Source organism: Argentina silus (genome assembly GCF_951799395.1).
Source record: "Argentina silus genome assembly, chromosome: 13".
Classification (NCBI taxonomy): Eukaryota; Metazoa; Chordata; class Actinopteri; order Argentiniformes; family Argentinidae; genus Argentina; species Argentina silus.
This window is the reverse complement of record NC_139667.1, coordinates 1,079,364-1,089,234: the sequence shown is the minus strand read 5'-3', so window position 1 is coordinate 1,089,234 and position 9,871 is coordinate 1,079,364. Positions and strand designations below refer to the sequence as shown.

Here is a 9,871-nt window from a genome sequence, read left to right as displayed (position 1 = left end):
GCCTCCATTGTAATGTATGGAATCGAATCAGGAATGGTATCAGAACGCACTCCGTTCCAGAGGTGTTCCCTCCCATCAGCCCTCCTTCACAGATCTGATAGGGCTCGGTCGGTGGAAGCAACATTGTGAAAAAGCTCCACCTAGTTTACTTCCAGGTGCCCAATTGTCTCAGATCTGTGAAACCAGGACAGAAAGGAGGGAACAACATCCTGGAATGAAAGGCAGCCTGGGTGTTTCACCTCCCCGGGTGGCGCCAGGTGATTAATGGTGGCAGAGCAGATAAAGCCTGGCTGCAATGTTGGGAGGAAACGCCTCTCTTCAGTCTCCATTTCCTCACCAGAAGAGTCTGACACACGCAGCAAATGGGAGTCAGCTCCCATGAAGGAATGAGGGAGGAGTGAATGCCTTGATGACCACAGAACCGAGATTGTATAACATCTTTGTTGAACTCAATTAAATAATTCCCCTCAGTATGGGCCTCCGTCTTAAACCAGGACGTATTACGTGACTGTTACTCTTGCTGGCCTGACCTCTTACAATACTGATGTAACTGACCCACAAGAACAGAACAGAGCTGCTGTCACAGGCATAAAAACACTGACACCATAAGTCTTAAAACATTTTATTGTTTGGTTTTTCCACTAAGTACATAGGCTTAAAAGTAATACCAGGAAAACAAAAATGTCAAAATAAATAAAAACATTTTGAAAGGGCAAAAAAATTATAATCTAATGAACCCAATTTACACTCCTTTAGTCCAATACAAAAAAAAACCCGGGGGCATCTGCAAAAACTCTCTTCTCCTTTATCATACCGTACGATCCTGGATCTTTTCACTTCCTCATAGATTGACCAGCAAACCGTACATGGACTTCTACATTGCTTCATCATATATACAGGTAACATAAAGAAATAAAACAATGAATAACAAAGTCTGGAATGCCAGGTGTCTTTATAAAAGTAAGAGAGAGAGAGAAGACTCGTGAATACAGGTACAGCAGGAGGAGAAACGTAGGCCACTGGTTGAGTAGAGAGAGGGTCCATGAACCTACAATAGGAAGCACCTAGTTGCTTACGACAGAGTGGTAACCACTGACAACGGCTTATAGAAACCTTTGCCCAAAAGGGAAATATGGCACAGTAAGAAAAAGTTTCATTTAAACTAACTGAATCTCTTGCAGTGGTGTTTTCTTCTTTTCTTTTGTTTAAAAGAGATTTTTATACTGGATAGCTTGCAGCAAGAGAAGGTCGCCTGGCAAAGTCTGCGTCTCCCTCAGGAAACATCTGGAAAAGAACAGATAAAAGAGAAGGGGAATCAGCCCTGTTAGCATAACCTTTACTGGAGACTTCCCCTTCAAATGCCACAACTGCCGTCTCAAATGCAGCAGTGGAATGGTAATGTATTAAGACAAAGGCAGCAATGGAATGGTAATGTATTAAGACAAAGGCAGCAATGGAATGGTAATGTATTAAGAATCAGACAGCAGTGGAATGGTAATGTATTAAGAGTCAGACAGCAGTGGAATGGTAATGTATTAAGAGTCAGACAGCAGTGGAATGGTAATGCGCTGAGAACAATATAAACAGGGAGAAAACACTCACAACTCGCAGGCTGCTCTCCGAATCTTCGCATCAACTGATCGTGTGTAAACTTCACAAAAGTGTCATATTGTTCTGTAAGGGGGAAACAAACAGAGAGAGCAGGGAGAGAGAAATGTAATAGCGTCCACATTTAAAGCATCGCCGCTGACAGTGACGGATCATATCAGGGGCGTCTGGCTCCTCAGAGGAGCCCTGGGCTGTAAGCGGGACACACCTGCCAGTTTGGAAGTCATGGTCTCCTCGTACTCCTCCCTCACTTTGTCCTCGCGCTCCTTCAGTAGACGTTCACAGATCATCCCCACCTGTCTGAGGGTGAATAAAGGCTGTTCTTTCCTGGTCGGAGACGCGCCTCCAGCAGACGTGCCTTCGGAGGACACGAGTAGAGAAACAATTAGGCCTGGCGTCGCCGTTCCCGTGGTTAAACAACGCCGGTAGCTAGCTGACGTCAGGCGCAGCGTCTATTGTTTTGTGTGTGTCTTACGTCAGTGGCCTCGATGTCAACGGAATTCCCCTGCACGGATTAACAAAGCCATGTCTAATCTGAAGTAGATACTACTTTAGATTAAGATTATATACTACTTTATTAATCCCTACAGGGACATTCAGTTGCCGCCAAGGACTTGACACTGACACACACAGAATAACATCAGCATATTCAGCAATCAAACGTCTACACTTATACAGAACATGACCCCCCCTGGGAGTTAACAGACCACTAACACACCTGGCATGCTGGATCCAGTCAGAATGGAGGTGTGGGGATGGGGAGACTCAGGGGAGTAGCAGCCCTCTGTCTGTGGGTATCCTCCATCCAGGTGCTTTCTCTTCTGGATGCGTTTGTACTCCTGCTTGATATTGTTCAGGATTTGTTCTGGAAAGAGAAAGGGCAAGGGGGGCAAACAAAGGGAAGGAGATGGTTTTGGTTTAGACAACCATTTGCCACATTCACTGAGGCCTCTCACACAAACTACCCCACTAGCTGGCCCATCATGACTGTGCAGCTCAAAATGGCCATGTTATGAGACCAAGATACCGTGTACAACCCCCCCCCCCCCCCTCCCCCCAGCCACGAAGCTGGATCATTTTACAGCCTGCAACATATTATCCTTTCTCTTCTACATCGCCAACAATGTTCTAATCACACCTGGCAACTAAAACAACCCTCGTTAGCGTTGGTTAACTGGTCATTGACAGCTTTAGCACGCTGGCTAGTGCCGTTAGCTGAACGTCTAGCTTCAGTAACAGTGGATTCTGATTTATGATTCGGTGCTTACCGGCAGTTAGTCTCGACGACGACTCTCCAAATGGCGAAGGCTCCATACGGAGGTACTTCCTCGGGGATGAGGAGGAGGAGGAGGAGGAGGATGGAGACATCGGGATGCATCTTCTCCTTTTGGGGGAAGCCGGGCTCATCAATGGATCAAAATCCATGGTCCTCTTCAGGGTGGCTCCACACGCCATGACTCTAAGCAGGAGGGGGGGGGTCTACAAAGACCCAGCGATTCAAGATCAGTGTGATGCACCAATAACAGCTGTTATCTAACTAACTATCTAGCCCAGGGTGCGCTTATCCTGTGATATCGGGGTGTCTGCTGGTTAACTAGTAAGAGTTAGCGTCGCAACTTCAAGTCCAGGAAGGACTCACTCGTAACTGTTGGGCTACCGTTAGCTAGCTAATGTTAGCGTTAGCCAGTCCAAACGAAAACAAATTCCCTTCACCTTTCCGGGTAAAAGTTGCCCTCCTTTCCGACCACTCCGGCACCCTTGCACTGTTGACTGGCTACTGTGGTACTTATACGTTGCCTATCCCGTCCCTTTTACCTACAAATGATATGACGAAGACAGGGCTAGCCAGCTACCACTAGCCTGGGAGGCAGCAAGCTGCTTCTTGTTTTTGATCCCCTGAGCCGTCTGTATTTCTCCTGTTGATGACGTCAGCTATTTAACTATGCGCTCATGGTGGGCATGCTGGGAGTTGTAGTTGACTATAGGCAACAGAAGAGAACCAGAGAGTGTTACATATACACGGTCACATCTTTGACAGAACCTAGTGTGGTGATTCATAGGGTGACCAGATTCCCCTCGATACGACAAGGGACACACATTTATTGTTTTATATTATGGCAATATAGCATATGTCATTGAATAAATGGGAAATCTCGGACTCGGTGTACCTGCAGACGGATGCGGGGCCTCAGGGAGACAGGACTCATAGTGTGATGATTGACGACTAGATTTAATGTATGTCGGGGAAACCAGCCTTTTAAGTTCCCCTGGGGACACGTAAAGTGATTCTGTTCTATTCTAAAACCACAAGGGGGCAGTATATCACAACATATGAACAGGAGACATGTTGGATTTCCCTTTGTGTATCCCTATCGTTACAGACATACCGCACAATGGACAAAGCATATCACACTATGCCTCAATGCATGTCATGTCTGCCCTGTCATTCTGCATTGCATCCCTCTATACATGCAATGTGCACTGAATGGAGGGAAATCATTGTATTCAGAAAGTCTGAATACAGACTCTCCAGATAGAATGTCTGTAATTTCAGTGCATTGATGTTGTGAGCTTGTAGCTACAATAGAGTAGGCTTACGCACCCTAATAAGTGGCCACATAAGAGGCAAGATTGATTATAGTTGGATACTGTTGGAAAGGAGGTAATTATGTTATAGTCAAAGATCTCTCCCTCTCCCTCTCCCTCTCCCTCTCCCTCTCTCTCTCTCTCTCCCTCTCCCTCTCCCTCTCTTTCTCTCTCTCTCCCTCTCTCTCTCTCTCCCTCTCCCTCTCTCTCTCTCTCTCTCCCTCTCCCTCTCCCTCTCTCTCTCCCTCTCCCTCTCCCTCTCCCTCTCCCTCTTACAGTGCATTGTAGGACGCCCCCAGACTGTACAATGTCTTTCTCTATTTCAAAAGACACCAACAATCTCAAATTCCCTTTGTTCTTCAGTGACTTCTGGCCTCATCTGATTTCCTTTATTCCTTTTTTTTTGGTTTTGACTGCTTAGCTTGCAGAGGTACTGTAGAAGATGGAGCCTGCAGTAGCATAAGAACAGCTAAAAAAATAATTGTTTTTGTTTGTTTATTTTTACTGTTGTGAGTAGAGTTTTGTATGAATGTGTAAAATCGACCCATTAAATAAAGTCACTTGATGTTGCCTTGATTGTTCATAGTTGGGCTTGCGGCATGCAACAAAACAATCAAACATGATTGTGATTCAGTTGTGATTTGAAAAAGATTAAGAATCCAATCAATACGACATACACACACACATGCACACACACACACACACGCACACACACACACACACGCACACACGTACACACACACCCACACACTGTGATACCGTGTATCCGGCTGCACGTTGCCTGTTATTAAATGGGTCTGACTTGAGCAAAGATAATGTAACTGTAGATCAGGGGAGGCTGGTGGAGGTAGAAATCGGAGGATGGGCTCATTGTAATGCATGGAATGGAATGGAATGAGGAACGGTATCAAACAGACGTGTCTGTACTATTCCTTATTCCATTCCATGGATTACAATGTGTCCATCCAACGGTTTGTACCTCCACCGGCCTCTCCGGCTGTAGATATCTGGTGTCTGCCTCTGTTGTCTAGAGACGGTACGGCCTGATCTTCCCAGACTGCAGTGCACCCCCCCTAAAGATGAATAAACTGTTTTGTATTCAATGATTCACACAGGGGGTTCACAAGTGATGCACAAGTTGCTTTACTTCAGGGGAATGTACTTGTTCTAAGCCGCTCTGGGGCTGAAAAATGCTTTCATTTAATAACAAACATAAATCAAGATGTTGTTTCTTCACATAGAACACTGACTGTACAGATATGGAGAGATGTTTTGTCAAGAATAACAAGAACCGTAATACTGTGTGACATCAAACATGTCTTTGAGGAAACATTGTCTCTTTTTGTGGAATCCTGTCCCACGATAAATAACGGAACGCTAAGGACAAGACAAACACTATCAAGTCTCACGTGTCAATTTGTAAACTTACAAATGAGAAAATCCCAGTAATCTTTTTTTTCAAAACAGTTACTGTACACACAACACATTATAACAAGAAACTACAAAGCATCTAAGTTCTGATTACAATTGTGCATTCAACAGCCAATCTCACTTATAAGCAATTAATTGGACAGCCAAAAACACACAGTCAACAAGCATGTCAGAATGTTACTGTACACACAATTGCAGTTTCACGATGCTCACCATCACAATCTCTCTACGAAAATAAATTAACCAAGCAAACCTACAGCTAAGACAGCTTACTTTTTAGCTCTGTGCCTAAAGTTCAAGTATGGCACATTATCCGAGCAGTGCTTCTTGGGGTAGTGTGTACTATTCTACAGTGGTTCCTTCACAGTTCCTCGATTCCTCCAGCATGGTAGTGCAGGGCAGTATAGGGCATGAGGTGTGCTTGATTTATTTGTCAGGCAAAAATGGAAGCACTGGAATCGTCTCGGAAGTGCAAACCCTGCATGCCGGAAAAGCTAAATCAAGCACACCTCAAGTTCAATCATTTGAAGCCCTATCAAATGCGTGTTCTGCTCAGGTCCGGTGTTGGGGTCCAGTCTCTCACACCGCCTCCGGAGGCGCGTTCTCAGTGGACGCAGACAGGGTCACTTTGGCCACTTTCACTGTAGTCTTCACACAGGAGGCCGGCGCCCTGCTGCTTGCTCCTCTCAGACTCCGGCTGTAATCAGACTCGAAGCCGCTGTTCTCCAGGGACTGACTGGCACTCCCCATACACGTCTGGCAGATGCCGAGGAAGGCCCGGCGCAGATCCTTGCTCCGCAGGGCGTAGATCACGGGGTTGACGGTGGAGTTGAGCAGGCAGAGCATGCTGCAGAAGGCGAACACCGTCTTGACGGAGTTGTTCATCTTCCAGAACAGGTCGTACACCATGATGGCCAGCACGGGGCCCCAGCAGATGAGGAGCACCACCAGGATGAGGAGGAGGGTCTTGGCCAGGCGGATGTCCATCCTGGCCTGGTCGGGCCGCAGGGTCTGCACCTTGGTGCCTTCGGCCGTGTAGACCACGATGCTCTTCTGGGAGCTGCGGCTAAGCATGCGCACGGCGTGGTGGTGGGCCTTCCGCAGGATGAACATGTAGGCGTAGATGATGAACAGGACCAGGACGCTGGTCACCCCGATCCAGAACATCAGGTACGTCTCATCGATGAGGGGGAAGATGTCCGAGCACACCGAGTTGAGGCGCTTGCAGTTCCAGCCTAGCAGGGGGAGCACGGCGATGATGATGGAGATGGCCCACATCACGCAGAAGGCGATGACGGCCTTGGTCTTGGTGACGATGCGCTTGTATGTCATGGGCCTGTGGATGGAGATGTAGCGGTCGATGGCGGTGAGGAAGAGACTGCCCACGGACGCCGTGAACGACCCGGTGACGCCGGACAGCTTGAACAGGAACACGTTCGGACTGTCCTTCCGGTGGAGCACGTGGAAGTCCAGGAAGCTGTAGACGAAGATCACGCTGCCCAGGAGGTCGGCCACGGCCAGGCTGCCGATGAAGTGGTAGGAGGGGCGGCAGCGCAGGGCGCGGGACTTGAGGATCACGCAGAGCACCACCAGGTTCTCCAGCACCGTGAATGTCCCGAGGGTGAGCGCCATGACGGCCACCGCCAGCTGCTGACCCGGGGTCAGGATCATGAAACACTCCATGTCCATGAAGTTCTCCCCACACTGCACCGAGGAGCCCCCTCCTACTCCTCTTCCTACTCCTCCTCCTCCTCCTCCTCCGCCTACTCCTCCTCCTCCGTCTCCCTCCATATAGCTCCCATTGCCAAGCAGGTCGGAGATGTTGGTGGGGAAGATAGGGTGGTTGTTGCTGGGGATGAGTCCCTCGGCTCCAGGGATGAGTCCAGGGAAAGAGTTGCTAAGTGGGGCAAAGTGAGGCTTCTGTGAGTGGAAAGTGCTCTTGACGAGACCGGAGTCAATGGACGGGTCATCGTAAAAGGCATCGTTGGAACCCAGATATTGCATTCCGGTGGTTATCGTCCGGAAAGTGGTGTCTGCTATTCCATCCAAAGCAGACTTCATGGCTGCTCAGGTGGGGGGGTTAATGATAGAGCATAAAGAGGTGCACAACAGAGTACCTGCAGAAGGGAAAACATGATCAATATTATCCCGTATGTACGGGAAAAATGTACGGGGAAAATTATTAATTCCCAGAATTATCGAATTATGAATGATTTCTGTTCATGCATTCAATCAGTAAAAAAAGAAATGAGTCCAGTATGAATGGGGGTTGGTATATATGTGGTAAACTCATACATATGTGTGGGTGTAATATGTTGCTGGGTGATATTACTGGTATCTCTGCATCGACCAGCTGACTCTCCGACAGATGCATCCCAGACTATAATGGGAGTATTAGCAGTCGATGACAAATGGGTCAGAGACCAGACTCATATCTAACCTTCTGTGCTGCCCCGGGGTAAACAACGTTGTATAGAGGATATAGGTCAATCTGTCATATTCATTAAGGGTCAAGCCTCATTAAGGATTATGTTTCGAAATAATTATTGAATTAATTACGCATCTACGGAGACGTGAGCACAGGGGATTTGCATTGATTTGTTAGATTTTTACATGGTCACGTTTTGCTATAATGAATGCAGAACATAACCTTTACATCTGTCATTTGATGATGCGTGCTTGTCAATGAAAAAAGAAAATACATATTGGAAATAGACTGGTTTGTTCTATAAGTGCAAATGAAATAACTATTGATATTGCAAATTGTTAGAATTAATTTATAGATAACAATGTCAGAACATGATGCTCGCTCTTCTTTGACTTCCCAAGAATCATTGATAGAGCAGTTCAACAATAACAACAACAACAACAACATCAACAATAATAACAAGGTTATGAAAAGAGCCAAGCAAGTAAACAGTCATTAAAAGATAAACGGTGTTTGCTAGTTAGTGTACTATCATCCAAAGCAAATATGCATTAAATAACGTGGTATTTCAGTGTATAAAATGACAAAAAGATTACCTTCACATTCTTAGTACAAAGAGCTTGCATCGGTCCATCGTGTCCCAGTTTTGAATTATTAGAAGCGGACAAGAGCAAGTGAATAGTCTCATCCGCGCCCCGGCATCCTTATTGATATCAACAGTTGCAAACAAAATCAACAAAGTCTATCTGAAGTTGTTTGTTAATTATTTGTAGTTAATTCAAAGTGTGTGTTTTCCCCCCTTTGTGCTGGTGAGCGTCTTTATCATGACAAGTGAAGAGATTGCGATGTGTCTGTCTGAGACACGCGGTTATTATTTATAAACCGATGCTTTGTGCGCCTGATCACGTGGTCGGAGGTGCCAGCCATCCATCGTCCTTCTGACCGCATCTCATCCCTCCATCAACGCCCATCCAGGAATGCGCTGTCGGCTGAAAGTCAGGTCAACATGGCCAAAAGCTTATCATAGCTGAAACCAAACTAAGGTGGAATGAACCAGAGTGGACCTTTATCATAGTGTACGTAGGCTGGTAAAATGTATGATTAAGGCAGTCTTGCTGACTGTCTGGCTTTTCCTAATGGACTTACTTCCATCCCGTGGCTAAGTCAGGGTTTTGATGAAACATCCAGCCGGGTTCGATACATCATATCTAATATCAAAAGGCTGAACTGTTCCGTCGTGTTTCACAGCTTCGGAGTTTCACAGCTGCGAAATGACTTCCCCCCCCATGCACTCTCCACAACACCCTCTACCAAATTACAAACATCTTTTAGGAGTAATGACATGTCATTTGGCGATACAACACTCTTGGATGAAACGCTGTCCCATTAATCATTCGTTGTGTGTCTGGCTTTGCCTACATAGCAAGGTGGAATTGTAATTCCTTATCATTCATTGACTCTAGACTGCACCAAATTATAATACTGTATTTTAATATTAACGTATGTATGCTACTCACTGCAAAATACCAGCTCTTTCACATTTGTAATGCTATGAAAGGCGCTGTTTGTGGTTTGAACACAGGAGTGCATTAGAAAGAGCCTGGCTAGTGGTCTCTCCACCTGAACGCACAGGACATTATGTAGGCTAATGCAACAGACAGGGTTCGAACCCGGGTCTCTGGAGTGGAAGACCCAAGTGTCTACCATTATACCAAGAGGACTTTCTCAAGGTACAAGGCTGACTTTTGAGTTAAGAGGTCTCAGGCAGGGCTACCCATCATGAGAGCGTGATTCAAACCACCTCCACTACACTAGGAA

At 46.4% G+C, this 9,871-nt stretch overlaps 3 protein-coding genes across 3 annotated transcripts in view; all 3 read right to left on the bottom strand.

Moving 5' to 3' along the window:
* The window catches only part of gnly (granulysin), a 91,111-nt gene that overhangs the window by 4,624 nt on the left and 76,616 nt on the right, over positions 1–9,871 (bottom strand). The window lies entirely within an intron of this gene.
* LOC310813928 (akirin-2-like) lies at positions 610–3,492 on the bottom strand. The gene is made up of 5 exons (XM_083683117.1): positions 2,877–3,492; positions 2,327–2,473; positions 1,817–1,966; positions 1,603–1,674; positions 610–1,284 (listed from the first exon to the last, which is right to left on the bottom strand). Exons 1-5 carry the CDS (start codon positions 3,061–3,063, stop codon positions 1,274–1,276), a joined length of 567 nt encoding a protein of 188 aa, XP_083539243.1. The 5' UTR covers positions 3,064–3,492; the 3' UTR covers positions 610–1,273.
* On the bottom strand, positions 6,205–7,686 carry LOC310814146 (cannabinoid receptor type 1A-like; the record flags this gene model as incomplete). The annotated part of the gene is made up of 2 exons (XM_083683443.1): positions 6,205–7,350; positions 7,393–7,686. 2 exons carry the CDS (start codon positions 7,684–7,686, stop codon positions 6,205–6,207), a joined length of 1,440 nt encoding a protein of 479 aa, XP_083539569.1.

Coding starts and splice junctions, on each gene's coding strand:
- LOC310813928 (XM_083683117.1), bottom strand. CDS start 3,063: ATGGCGTGTGGAGCCACCCTGAAGAGGACCATGGATTTTGATCCATTG. Junction 1,967..2,326: donor GACTGGATCCAGCATGCCAG/GTGTGTTAGTGG, acceptor TGTCCTCCGAAG/GCACGTCTGCTGGAGGCGCG. Junction 1,675..1,816: donor CATGACTTCCAAACTGGCAG/GTGTGTCCCGCT, acceptor TCCCCCTTACAG/AACAATATGACACTTTTGTG.